The sequence below is a fragment of the Pristis pectinata genome, chromosome 9 (genome assembly GCF_009764475.1).
Source record: "Pristis pectinata isolate sPriPec2 chromosome 9, sPriPec2.1.pri, whole genome shotgun sequence".
In the NCBI taxonomy this organism is placed as follows: domain Eukaryota; kingdom Metazoa; phylum Chordata; class Chondrichthyes; order Rhinopristiformes; family Pristidae; genus Pristis; species Pristis pectinata.
The window spans coordinates 22,606,379-22,620,787 of record NC_067413.1 but is presented as its reverse complement, the minus strand read 5'-3'; the positions used below and the strand labels follow the sequence as shown (position 1 = coordinate 22,620,787).

Here is a 14,409-nt window from a genome sequence, read left to right as displayed (position 1 = left end):
ACTCTGGATATTAAGAACTTAAATTGCAAAGGTGATATTTGCTGAAAGAGTTATAGCAAGTTAATCTGTTTTCAGTAATGTTGGTTGGATAAGCTAAGACACCAGAAAAAAAAACACTTCAAGTAGGATAGAACCTCAATTTATCCCACCCAGAAGATGACACTTCTGACAACACTTAATGCAACACTGAGCTGTCAATTACCCCATTCCAATTGTAAATTGGATTTACAGGAAAGAGAGCTGGTGATGTAATAATAATTGTATATGGAACAACTGAAGGCAATGCAGCAAAAGAACATCTTTTAGCTATATACACAAAATGCTGGAGGAACTCAGGTCAGGCAGCATCTATGGAGGGAAATAATCAGTCGACGTTTTGGATTGAGATCCTTCACCAGTACTGATGATGTCGACTGTTTATTTCCCTCCATTGATGCTGCCTGACTTGCTTGGTTCCTCCAGCATTTTGTGTGTTGCTCCAGATTCCAGCATCTGCAGAATCTCTTGTGTCTCATCTTTTAGCTATACAATGATTTTCACATTCCAAAGATATGCTTGACCAATTAACTACTTTTGAAATGACAGTTGTTAAGTAGCCACGGGTGGCAATCAAATTTGTGCAATTATGAGCATTAGATTATGACAAGGCCACAGAGTTACCTGAAGGATAAATGACAATCAGAAGAAATCTTTCTTGAATTGTGCTCTGGAACATTTTAGGTTCACCAAAATAATTAGATAGAAACTCAAATTATCTCATCCAAATAAAGAGCTCCTGTCACAACAAAGCACTCATTTAGTGATGCATGTACTTTTAAGTGTAGACTGTACACCCAAGCCCTGAAGTGGAGCTTAAGCTCACAATATTCCATGTGTCAGGAGTCTCATCATTGTTAAAATCAAGGGTAACTTTCTATTCATGAATAGTGTTAGGAAAAAGATAGAATAGTGACTGTGTTATTACACTAGTAATTCAGAGGCCTCGACTCATGATCTGGAGAAATGACCAAACCTTACCAAGGAATCTGATCAACTTAAATATATCTGCAATAAAGTAAAAACTTATACTAAAAATGATGACCATGAAAGTTTTGGTTAAAAAAAAGCCAGTTCAGTAATGTTCTTTAAGTAAAAAAAACCCTGCATTTCCTACACTGTACAGACCTACTTGCGTTGCCAGAGCCTAGAGCAATGTGATCAACTCTTAGCTGTCCTCTGGAAAAGCATAGAAAGCCATTTGTTTCACGGACAATTATGGATGGACAAGGATGACAGTGCCGACATACTATGGGAAAATACATTTTTTAAAAATCTCTCCATTGTGAGACATAATATAACTAAGTTTGGGAAACTAGTTTTACTTGATGATTGATTTGCTTTTTTCAAAAAGATTAGATAGCTTAGGCGAAAAGACTGACTGCTTGGAGCAAAACTCTGTGGAGGGCATCATTTTGGAAGCAATGCCTCTTGACACATGATCCTTTGGCATGGATAATCATGTTCGGGAGAGGAACTTACCAGCTCACCATGGTTCTTCTGGTGTGCTTGCAGCTTGTACTTGTCCGCAGTGGTGTAGCAGCATCCCTCGGCCGGGCACCTCAGCTGGATGTTGCTGTGCTTCTGCACAACGTGGCGCTTCAGGCAGTTCTTGGTGATGGAGGAGTAGCTGCACTGAGAGCAGTAGTAAAGATGCTCCCTCGTGTGCGTCCGAATGTGCATGTCATAGTGGACTTGGTACCAGTATAATTTTCCTTTAAAGAAGGGACAGGGTAGAAAGATAAACAGAGGAGGCAGATGGGGAGTAGGACAGGAAGGGAAGGATTGGTGGGTGATGGGTTCAGGTAGGGAGGGGGAAAGACAGTACTGTGAAATAAATAAGTAGGACTAGAAAAGCTGGCCTTTCTTTTTAGCTATGGGAAAATCCAGGGAGAAGCATATAGATTTTTTTTGCAAAAGTTTCAAATTAAAGTGCTCATACTTATCAGTTTATTACACTGCTCCACCTTAAATAACAGCCGGCCAGGTGCATAAGAACATACCTAAAAACTGAGGTGACTGTGAAAAAAGGCTTACATCATAAAATGTGAAATATATGCTGTTTGCTTTTGTTATATCTAATATATATTCTCTCGTTATGGGTTTTCACAACCTCAGGAGTTCCCAAGCATATTTACAGCTAATAGGGGCCAAGCATTAGAATTTAACTGCTTAAAAAGATGCATATTGTACACATATACACACACACTGTTAATCTACCTACTAACTATTTGGAGACCCTGTGGTCCTTCTGCTCCCCAGTTCCCATGTTCTTTTCAAGTGCCATGTTGCAAGAAATGTAAGAACCAAAATGTGCACAGCAAGGTCCCAAAATAAGCAAGAGATATCACCAGTTTGTGATGCTGGTTGGGAGATAACCATTGACTAGGCCACCTGGGGAACCCCCTGTTCTCATTAAAACATTTTTGACAAATACTGGTCAAGAATAAAGACAGCTCTTTTCTCAACTTTCTCACCTCTTCTAACGTAGGAAAGGCAATTGTTTTAAACACTGCATCTTTGAAATAGAGAAGGAACGAATGGGGTATAATAATTTTTGCAATATCACCAACAGCAATTCCAAAATTACAAATCCTGCACTTCCTATTGAGTATGATAATATTTTCAAATGCATGGATTTTTAGCTATGTTGCAATCTAATATGTGTATGTTTGGCAATTTTATGATAGCATGTTCCTTTTGAAATGGGGTTCAAACATAAATACACTTCCACTGTTGTTTCAGATTAATAATGGTTATCTGGAATGCATGAAAGCAACTGTGTTAACTTAAGATGGTGCTCTATTAAAGACTTATCTTTGTTAAAATACTTGTATCTAGTTTCTCATATCATTGCACATTTGGCATATTAGATCAGCCATGAGATACTTTGATGCAGTTAAACACAGATTCAAAATATGGTGAGCCAAAATAAGAAGCTATGGTTATTTGAAGTGTGTTAAATAGGTTGCACTTCCAACAGGTAGCACATTTGCCTCCCAATAGAATGTCACTCCAAAGACTGCAAATGCTTCCATGCAATACTGAATGCAATAGATGCTGTTGAACCAACTATATGACAATTGAGGAATCATTGACCTCCAGGTAGACTTCCAGGATTTTGAAGAACAGTCTGAGTACTGTTCCTTGTTCAACCAACATCACGATAAGATTTTGTTCCTTACCTTCACATTGCTACTAATGGGCTTTGGCGTGTACAAATTAGGAGCTACATTTCCTGCATTGCAGAAGTGCCACATTTCAAATAAATACTTAATTGGCCATAAAGCATTTTGGCATCCCTCAGGTCAAGAAAAAGCAGGTTCTATTTGTTCCTCTGATTGCATTTGCCAATTGTTAATTTTCAGCAGAAATGAATGGTGGCCTTGGAGAGGAAGTAACTCATATCAGAGAGTGTGTCAGGATTATTACTAACTGCAGTGGACATAAATAAATTGGACAGAAACATAGTTGCAACAAAATAAAAAGTTTGTAAGTGTGGCAAACATCAGAGTACTGGCAAACATATAGCACATTCAGAAAAAGAAATCAATTTTGTTTCTGTCTAATTCATAACTGATCCTGATACATTCCATCAGTTATCTCCTTCCTAATTAATCAAGCAATATGTACAGCACCATTCAACTAATGAAACTAACTCATTTGTGTATATTGCAAATATGGCAACCCAGAAATATCTCATCCTGTCAACTGTCCCTGTTGTAACAATGGAAAAAAAGATTCTGTTGTTTAAAAACAAAAGGATGATTTGATGTCAGCCATTTGAATAGCTTCCCTGAGTGTGATCAAACACACAAATCAGTTAGTAACAAGCCCACCAAATGCTCATTTGAATTTGTATCATCTGATCAGAGCAGCTATAAGGACTTTCTGGCTGAAAACACAAGCTAGAACACTGGAGTTAAGTCCAACACCTGGAGCCCTACAACTGTAGAACGGACCAAATATCAGCAAGGCCCATTGGACAACCACTTCTCCGTGGTTTCCTTCAGTTCTAGAAGTTATTAGGAGAAAGACACCCCCACCATACGTAAACACGTTACTGGGGAGCGAGTAGCATTTTATAGAACATAGATTAATACAGCACAGGAACAGGCCCTTCAGCCCACAATGTCTGTGTCGAACACAATGCCAAATTAAACCAAATCTCTTCTGCCTGCACATGATCCATATCCTTCCATTTCTTGCATATTCATGTGTCTGTCTCAAAGCCTCTTAAACTCCTCCATATCTGCTTCCACCACTACCCCTGCCAGCCTATTCCAGGCACTTACCATTCTCCATTTTCTTTGTATATTTAAAAAAATGTGAAATAAAAACAGAAAATATGAGAACAACACAGCAGGTCAGGCAACACCTATGGAAAGAGAAACTGAAGTACTCCTAGCAGAGTACTTCTTTTTCTTTCCACAGATGCTGCCTGACCTGTTGGGATTTTCCAGCATTTTCTGTGTATTATTTCAGATTGACAGAGTTGGCTGTTGTTTTGATTTTCATTAACACAAAATGGGTTAGTCTTACTTTCCTAATTCTACAAATTGGATGCATTTGCACGTCACTGAAGAGAGCAGTTTTACTTGGATCATGACAGCCATCACTTCCAGGTGAAATGTTGCACATTAAGAAACTTGTCCAGGGACTTGCTTGCAACAGTTCATATTAGCACGGCTGATATTTGGCTGACATTGTGTACCTAATGACGTAACAGGTCATACATTGCTGGTTTCCACCACTGTCGAGAGAAATTGCAACTTTTGCATGCAACTTTGCTCTTCACTCACAGGAAAACTGGGCACATCACACAGGTTGCAGTAATGAGACAGCAATTAAAGGGACTTTCAAATTAACGCTTGCACACTGCATCCACCAGCCTCAGTTTACATAATGCTGGCCAATGAAAAGTGAATCAGTTGTGCTTCGTTTACTGATTGCAGCCTTTTTTCTTCCAACTACATCTAAGCTGCATGCTGCAATCACCTGTCCTTCAGCAGCCTGCACTTTGCAGTTTGGCACCAAGTGATGGGAATTGATCAGGCCAGACGATCCTGTGAGTGACCACACACAGAGCAGGTTGACATGTGCCACGCCACCCCACCCCACTACTCCTTTTTTCCCTAATCTCCATGGCAGCCTTTTTTGCCACTGTGCTATGCCAACCATGGGGAAAGTGCTTCATATGCAACAGCAACAACATAGCAACTGCAGGTTCTGCATTCAGTTCCAGAGGGGAACAGCCCAAAACAACAGCTCCTTTCAGCAGTTCTGAGTGGGCATAAGTGCAGCACATGCAACAGCTATTTCGCACTCCACACGAGGGTGACAACCAGATTCCAGGCATTATTCTCTTTGGAATTTCCATTCTCACGCACACGGTAGGTTAGAAGAGCACCTTAGACCATGTTCTTTCCCTTTCCCTCTACTCTATCAATGAGGTGCCCTGAAATCTGCTGCAAGGAGCAGAAGATGAGTAACTGCCCAATAGTAATCCCATACACATGAAACATATTTGTATCCTGTTAATACACATGGTGAATCCAAAGCAGATGTTGATATGTGTAACAGGTTGTCTCCTCACTCGTATCCTATGGCAGTGCATGCGATTACTCCAGGGTCCAGCAGCCACATTCCTTGCTACCAAGTATATTTTTAACTTTGTACTATTAAGGAATGACTGGAATGTTTGTTGTTGCTGATGATGTCTTTATAAAATGGAATATTACTGATTGGATTCAGTAACAAATTATATACAAAGTTCATTTCTAAAGGAAAAATCATCTCTTCTCTATCATTTCAAAATTACCTCTCCTCTCTCATGGTACAATTTTCCTAATCTTCAAGTAAAAAGCATACAATAACATGTGCTCACAGAATAAAGATAATCGGGTAGTTCAGCACAGTGCAATGGAACCACCTGGTGGTCAACAGGCGAGTTGTGGATTTCTTCTGTGGTTTGCTTAAATATTTTCTGCTCTTCTTCCTGCTTGAGCTTCGCTTCCAATCAGTTGGTTTTATAATCATAGCAAACCAATTGGAGGGCTTGAAATGATGTTCTGACAGTCAGGGCCAAATGAGGCAATATCCTTCTTGATCAAGCAACACTGAGCAGAGGCCTGCCCTTTCCCATCCATTATCCACCCTCCTTCACTTGGCTGAACTTTACTCTGAACAATATCTTTGGCTGAACTCAACATCTACAAATAAAAGGTTTCCCAAGATATTGTACTGGGACCTTGAACCTGTACTGGGGACTTCAATGGATCCTATCCAAGCCTGACTAACGACGGGAAATCTGGAATGTTCTTTGGCACAGTCCAAATTAGGACCCCTCCCTCTCACTTTTTTTTTCCAGTACATTGTCTCAGTGTCTCTTTCTGTTTTCACTTCAAATTGAAAACAAAATCATCTTTCTGATTTTTTTCCAGCTGTTTTGCCACCATGTGGTCCATATCTGGCTCTTCCTTTACCTCTCTGCGCTTCTCAGGACTGGCCATTGACCAGTATCTACCATAAGCCCAATGACTCTCACAACTGATTTGATTGCAACTTCCAGCATTATCAGATTTTATTTAAAAACTATATCTGATTGGATTGGACCCCGAATTAAACACAGCAAGTTCTAAGAGAGACACAGCGATAACAAATGGCTGGAAACACACAGCAAGAAGGCAGCATCTGTGCAGGCTATTCTTAATGAAAAGATTGAATGAAAATATAGTAACTGGCAAAGCTGAAGATGGAATCAACCTTGGTAAAGTAGCATAGAGAAAGTATTAAGGCAGGTCACCCATGATCTCACTGAATCACAGCATCTGTTACGATATTCCTATTTTAGCAAGACAACTTAGAATTTCTTGAGATTTTTGCATGGAATGAAATTGTAGCTCAGGATAAATAGAATGCTCCAAATTTCTTTTACACTTTTGTGAAGATACAATTCCTAACTTTAAAAGATACTGAGATGGGGATGGATAATCCAGATGCTGGGATTTCAAATCTTAATGTGGCAAGTTGTTAAAATGAAGTCACTAATTATGATCACGAGAAATAAAACACAAAGACCCAGCTGGTTCATTGACACCCATCAAGGCATCCAGTGTTTTGATGGATTAGGCTTTAAGTCAACTTCAAGTAGCGTATTCATCTTTGAAACAGCTGATGTTGATGTAGAATAACTACTGTAATTTTCCATTTAGATGCTAAGCTAAAAAACTGTGCTAGTATGTGGTATATCATTGTGATACCGCCCTTATATGTGGATTGGGATCTTATACATTCCATGCACTGTTTCTGCACAATACCAACAGGACACTGGAGAACTATTAATTTTCCACTTGCTTGTATTTTCCAAATCTCTCTCAGTTTATCCAGATACAGTTTGGAGATGTCCAACATACAGACACCTTCAATGCTGGATTTAAGAGAGGCTTGCGACTTCTTATGAACTCTGCAGAATCAGATCTATTTGCGCAACTTTAAGCAAGGGTGAGGAACATTGTTGAAGTTCCTGGTGGAAAGGAGGCATTTGTTTTCCTCATTTGACTGTGCTTCTTGTAGAACTGCAGTTTCATGGTAAATGAGGAAGCAAAAATGAGTGACAACAAAAGCAGCCAGACAATTTGGGAGGACTTCATTGTTCCAGTGGTTTTTTTAAATTTATTCAGTTTTTAGGTTTCTTGGTGTCACAAGCAAGACCAGCATGCCCATGGGAAGGTGGTAGGGTGCCACTTTCTTGAATTGCTATAATCTTTCTGGTGAAGGTCCTCCCACAATGCAGTTGGTGTGGGAGTTTCAGAATTTAGACGATGTACAAATTTCTTTACTAAAACAATACACACAAAATGCTGGAGGAACTCAGCCGGTCAGGCAGCATCTTTGGAGGGAAATAATGATGAAGGGTCTTGACCCAAAATGTCGACTGTTTATTTCCCTCCATAGATGCTGCCTGACCTGTTCCTCCAGCATTTTGTGTGTGTTGCTTCAGGTTCCAGCATCTGCAGAATCTCGTGTCTCCTCTTTAGTAAAACACTTCTTTTTATCAGAATACCCATAGCATATTTTCAAATCTTAGTTGAACTAATGTTTAAACAATGGTTTTGCAGTGCTCAATTTATTCTTTTCTGTTATTGTCTCAAAAACTCTATTAAGTTCGACTTACTCTTTACAGATTTAAACTGACTATTCTGAATTAACTCATTATTTTCTGGCTATGTTCTAATTTTCTGGCCTCTAGCAGTTTACTCTCCAGTCATACTAAGGTAACTAATGTCCAGACAGCGTATCATATTGCTTTCGTCTTGTTTGAAAAGGATCATTAAAACTGGCTATCCTTTGACCTAATGATTCAACTTGTATACTGAAGGTTGTTTCATAGACAGTGGTCAGCATCTCTGCTTTCCCTTTCAAACATTTTCCTACAGATGCCATCAGGTACCCTATCCAATATTTTCCCCCCCATAGTAGTATCAATAAAGATAAGTATAATCAAGAAGAGGTAATTGACCACTTTTTCTCTTTTACCCACTACCACATGTTAAAGCTATATACTGAGTATTTTCACTGCTCCTTCATTTCCTTTTTTGGCTATGAATTGTTCAGACCTATTCTTTACTTACATTTACAAAACACTTGACAATCTAATCTGCAGATTTTTTTCTAGTTTTTATTATCCTTTCTAATACTTATATTTCATTGAAATTAGTTTTTGTACATTTATTGATCCCAAGATCTCAAAACATTAATGACCTCCATAAACTTGATCCAAACAAGTTATTTATGCATTTGTCATTTGCTGCAATTGAGAAAGGCCAAGTTATCTATCAAAAGGCTAAATTCTAGAATTACTGTTGGTGATATTAATGAAGGAATACTTAATCTTGACGAATCCTCCATGTGTACTTTTAATAGGTGCAGTGAAGGCAGTTTACACAGATTTATACTTGCTTTAAGTAGTAAAATGAAGAATGCCTTGCAAATGTGGCATCCACTTGTCAGTGATAATTTGTTGAGAATATTAAAGATGCTTAAATATTATAAACTATGATTATCCCCAGCTATGATTTTCAAGGCAAAGCTGGATATTTATATATTAGAAAAATAAGTGAAGGCCCAAGCCTCAAGGCACAGTTTGACACCAAGGCTGATAAGATAATTCAAGAAGAAGCATTCCAATTATGGTAAGTATGTATGGTTTGTCAAGACCGAGGAAGATTGAGTGGATCCTGTTTAAGTATTAATCAGACTAAGTTTCTAAATTTTGTGGCTTGTGGATTATGAAGTGCCTTGACTGTTTTCCTCCCATTCTTGAATGTTGTAAATAACTTAAATCTCATGCAAATATAGTGCATCTTTACAGCATTTGTTCTGCAAGGCACTACTGTTTGATTTCAATTAATGATTACCCTGGAAAAGAAGTTTGGATAAAAGCCAGACTATTGGCAAACTCAAAGGCTATTCAACAATGGGTATTAGGATGCTGCACCAAACCTACGTTGCATCTGATTCACAAGCAGTCAATATGCTGGTCACAAAAGAATAAAACAAAACACCTTACACTCAAGCACCTCACTTTAATGGAGGTGCTAGATCTTACATTATTCACAATGGATCACGGGTCTGGAAAAGGCCAGGATTATTACTCAAGGGCCAATGTTTACTTTGTTAGCACTGAAAATTTTTGGGATACCTTAATAGGTCATAACCTGATAACATTATTGGGCAAGGTTCAAAACAGGGATCAATTCTCATTTTTGATGATTTTAATGAGTTTTGTTCCCAAGCAACTGCCTATCTCAGGGAAATGAAGTCCAAGTTCTTGTATCTCACTCAACAGTGCCAGCATTGTGTATCAGTCTGACTGGTTACACAGGTTTCTTATGTTTCATCATCAAACCAAGAAAATCTCCAAATTACTCTTATCTGATTTGGAGAATTATCTGGCAATGGAATAGCTTGCTACTGATAGGCTGCAATCTATTTGTTGGCTAATATTAGCGAGACTGGTGCCTTTGAACAGCAGAACAATCTTCCTGTTAGTCGCTTAAAAGTCAAAACAGCACCTAGACCTTTGGCTTCCTAGTTACACGTTTAAAATTTTCAAGACTCAATGAAACAAACGGTTCAATCCAAAGTTGTACAAGAAACTCCAGTATGAAAGGTTCATTGCATACCAAAACAGAACTGTTTTCTGCGATTATACACCCATCTAAAATGCATATCTAAGGTGATTCCACTTTCCTCTCACACAAAAAAAATCAATAATTAAATTTAACGTTAGGATGGACTACTTCTTACCACAGTATCCACATTCCAGATCTCCATAGACTTTCCTGATCTTCTCAAACAAGCTGACATTCAGTTGTCTCTTCTGTAAGCTGTCAAGAACTTGTTGGAAAGCTCCAAGATCCACATCATCTTTTTGAGCTTCTGTTGATGATGGAATTTCTTTAACACCATCATCTAGGTGAACCATTTCAAATGGGTCTTCATTCTGGACCTCACAAGATCGACATACTTTGAGGGAGTCAACATCCTCCTGGTCCGCAGAATTAGACATGTGGTTTGTTTCTATGCTTTCAGGATCTACCATAGTATCACTGCTAACAGGCAAAGCTGGTAAGACTTCCTCTCCACATCTGTCCAAAGACCTCTGCTCATTTGTTAAAGGTATATTTCCTTCATCCAAAGAAACTGCATTATGCTGGATGGTCCCAGTATGAAATGAAGGGTTATTTAGAACTTCTTCATGTTGAGTAAGACTCTCTAATGGAATGTGAGTTCCTTCATTTTCAAGTTCTATAAGAACCTGATGCCCTTGTGGATCATGGTCAGAGCCATTGAAGTCTGTACCCCCAGCAGAGTCCTCCAAGGCTTCTGGTTGAATGTCACCTCCTGGTTCCAGGAGATAGAAGCTTTGATTAATGGAGTTATTAAATACTGAGTCCTCCCCCAAGTCGCTGTGAGCCTCTTTTACATGAGACTTTAACTTGACTGAGCTGACAAATTTCTTTGTGCACACAGAACAAATGTAGATAAATTTATGCTTGCGGACATGAGTTTCCAGTGAATGGTACTTAGTGGCTCCATGATCGCAGAGCTCACAAGCGAATGGACGGTCATCACCATGGACCAGCATGTGCCGGTCACGGTCCGATTCATTTTTAAACTTGCGCTCACACACGTGGCAGTCATAGAGCAGCTGCCGCTTTCCCTCCCTGGTCAACAGGCGCAGCTCATCATAGACCTCTTTGACTTTCTCCTCATCCATGTCATGGCTCTCCCGGATGTGCTTGAGGAGGTTCTTGATGTCAGAGTACTTTTTTTTGCAAAAGCGGCAATGCTGCTTGATCTTTTTGTGCACCCGCTCAATATGCACTTTCAGGTGCCCTTTGCTGAGGCAAGTAAAGGCACAGTAGTCACAGCTGAACTTTTCCCCCGTGTGCTTGCGCATATGAACTATAAGGTTGGCCTTGATGGTGCTTGCATAGTCACACTGCAAACATTTATAAGGCTTCTCATTGGTATGAATTCTGAGGTGAGCTTGAAGTGAGTGCTTAAATTTAAATACTTTATTGCAGTATTCACAGGTAAATATCTTCAGCTGGGTTGTCCCTTGTCTGAAAGACAGAAAAAATATCTTGTGAGTTTTCGGTGTGGACACAATCTTACAGTGGCACAATACCGTAGAAACAATACTGATCATTCACCCTTTGAATCAATTTAATCTCACATGTTCAGAATTCTGTGGATTCAAGTTCCACTCCAGAAAGCTGAGCACAAAATATTTGAGATGTATAAATTTTAAAATGAGCACTAGAACCCACTGCATTATTCAAAGTTTGTACTCTTCAGTAATCCAGCCAATTTTAGTCCTCAATTAGCATTACTAAAAACAAATTAACTGGTTATTATTACACTGCAGTCAAAGAATCTTGTTATTTTCAAATTATCCAGCATATTTTGAACATTACAATAATGTACCTTTAAAGTCTTTGCTGTTGCAATGTGTTCAAGTCATATAAAGTTGGGACAGAATGGGAATATTTTTTTCTTTCCATTGACACCTCTGAACTACAGCGGTTAGCGTAATGCTATTACCTGGGTTCAATTCTGGCCGCTGTCTGTAAGGAGTTTGAACGTTCTCCCCATGACCGCCTGGGTTTCCTCCGGGTACCCCGATTTCCTCCCACATTCCAAAGACGGACGGGTTAGGAAATTGTGGGCATGCTATGTTGGCGCCGGAAGAGTGGCAACACTTGCATGCTGTCCCCAGAACACTCTAAGCAAAGATGCATTTCACTGTGTGTTTCGATGTACATGTGACTAATAAAGATATCTTATCTTATCTTGAACTACAATTCCACAGATGTCAGGCACTTTGTACCTGTCCCAAGTCATTTACAAAGCTAATGAGTGAATGGCACACAGTCCTCAATTACAGAGAGGGCATTAAGCATTCCAGTAAAACTCATTTCTAAGTGATCAGGAAATATAGATGCTGGCTTACCTCTTCCCCTTTCTAACCCAAGTACAAATAATAGAGCTGCTGCTGGTGCCCCAATAGTGATCTGTTATTTCAGCTCAGACTAAGAATCAATTCCTAAAGGGGGAATTTTTCACACCCGAGGCATACAGGTTTCTGAGAGAAGTTTACAGGATAGATACTGAGAGGTGGTTTCTTTCAGCTACCAAGTCTAGAATCAGAGAGCAAACTCTCCAGAAAATGGTGTGGTCACTTAGAACCATGATAAGGCAAGACTTTTTCATGGTTTGTAAGTTTTTGAAATTCTTTTCCTCAAGAGAATTGTGGATGCTCAGTAATTCAGCATATGCAAGGATGAATTCAAAGGATATGAGGATCAGGTGGCAAAAATGAGCTTGAGACAGAGGATCAGTCACAATCTTACTGAGTGAAGGACGAGACAGGGGATCACATGGATTACTCTTGGTTCTATATCTTATGTTCTTTAGTTTTTCTTTATTATAGGAAGGATGTCAAGGCTTTAGCAAGGATGCACAAGAAGTTTACCAGGATGCTGCCTGGATTGGAGGGCATGTGCTATGAGGAGAGGTTGGACAAACTTGGGTTGTTTTCTCTGGAGCGGCGGAGGCTGAGGGGAGATTTGATAGAGGTTTATAAGATTATGTGAGGCATAGATAGACTAGACAGCCAGTATCTTTTCCCCAGGGTTCAAATGTCTAATACCAGAGGGCATGCATTTAAGGTGACAGGGGGTAAGTTCAAAGGAGATGTGCGGGGCAAGTTTTTTTTACACACAGAGAATGGTGGGTGCCTGGAATGAGCTGCCTGGGATGGTGGTGGAGACAAATACGATAGGGGCATTCAAGAAGCTCTTAGATAGGTGCATGAATGTGAGGGAAATGGTAGGATATGGACATTGTGTAGGCAGAAGGTATTAGTTTAACTGGGCATTTTATTACTAATGTAATTGGTTTGGCACAACATTGTGGGCTGAAGGGCCTGTTCCTGTGCTATACTGTTCTATGTTCTAAATGGCCATTATCTGCAGGGTTCAAACAGATTATCATCAGTCTGTGGATGACAACAGGTTATTGATCGCTCAAGGAGGGGTATTACATTGTTCCTCCTACGTAGACTCCCACTACCTCCCCCCCCTCCTTTGTCCCAGTGTAGATATGTTAATGCCAAGATCTAGAGAAAATCTACTGGTAATTGAAAAATACTTAGTAACCTATTTTCTCAGACAAGTTAAAACTAACAGCTACTTTATGTAGGAGAATATTTATAATCATTAAGTTACTCAACAGGTTTATATGAAAGGCAGACAAGATCTTTAAATCATAAATAGATTACTCTTGATTTTGCAATCAAAAAATCCAGGTCATCAGTATTTGACATTATTTACACATCATATATCAGCAGAGAGAACATTGGAGTGGAAAGAGTTTATTTTTATCAGGTGAATGCATAGAGAACTGCTAGCTATTTGCAGTGTGCTGCTCTGCACATATCAGACTTCTGTACATGCCAAATACAGGAGCACGAGAAGAACAGGAGATCATATACTAGTGCAAGTGTATCTGAACTCCAGTCTACCACTGGAGCACTGACACCCAGAGAAGAGCGACCAGATATACTTTGCGTCCAGCCTTCAGATTTACAACATGGTTCACTCATGCAAGGATCACAGCCCTGTTCAAGTGAATAGGTCAGTGATCATGTGAAGGAAAGTAAGAGGTTTACTTATTTTACTTTACCTTAGTGTTATTAATTATTTGCTAGCATGTTAAGGTGTTTTCAAATTACATTTAATTTTGAATTTCTTTATTCTAACATTTATCTTGATTACATATATCTATTTGAATAGTCTTTAA

The 14,409-nt window shown here is 39.2% G+C and overlaps 1 protein-coding gene across 2 annotated transcripts in view; it reads right to left on the bottom strand.

Annotated features, from left to right (window-relative positions):
- The window catches only part of LOC127574231 (zinc finger protein ZFAT-like), an 88,399-nt gene that overhangs the window by 49,382 nt on the left and 24,608 nt on the right, over positions 1-14,409 (bottom strand). For both annotated transcript variants that reach the window (XM_052023052.1, XM_052023053.1), the window contains exons 6-7: positions 10,348-11,669; positions 1,519-1,751 (exon numbers count right to left, since the gene is read on the bottom strand). In XM_052023052.1, the coding sequence (XP_051879012.1) occupies positions 1,519-1,751; positions 10,348-11,669 (1,555 nt within the window). The remainder of the gene's footprint in view (positions 1-1,518; positions 1,752-10,347; positions 11,670-14,409) is intronic.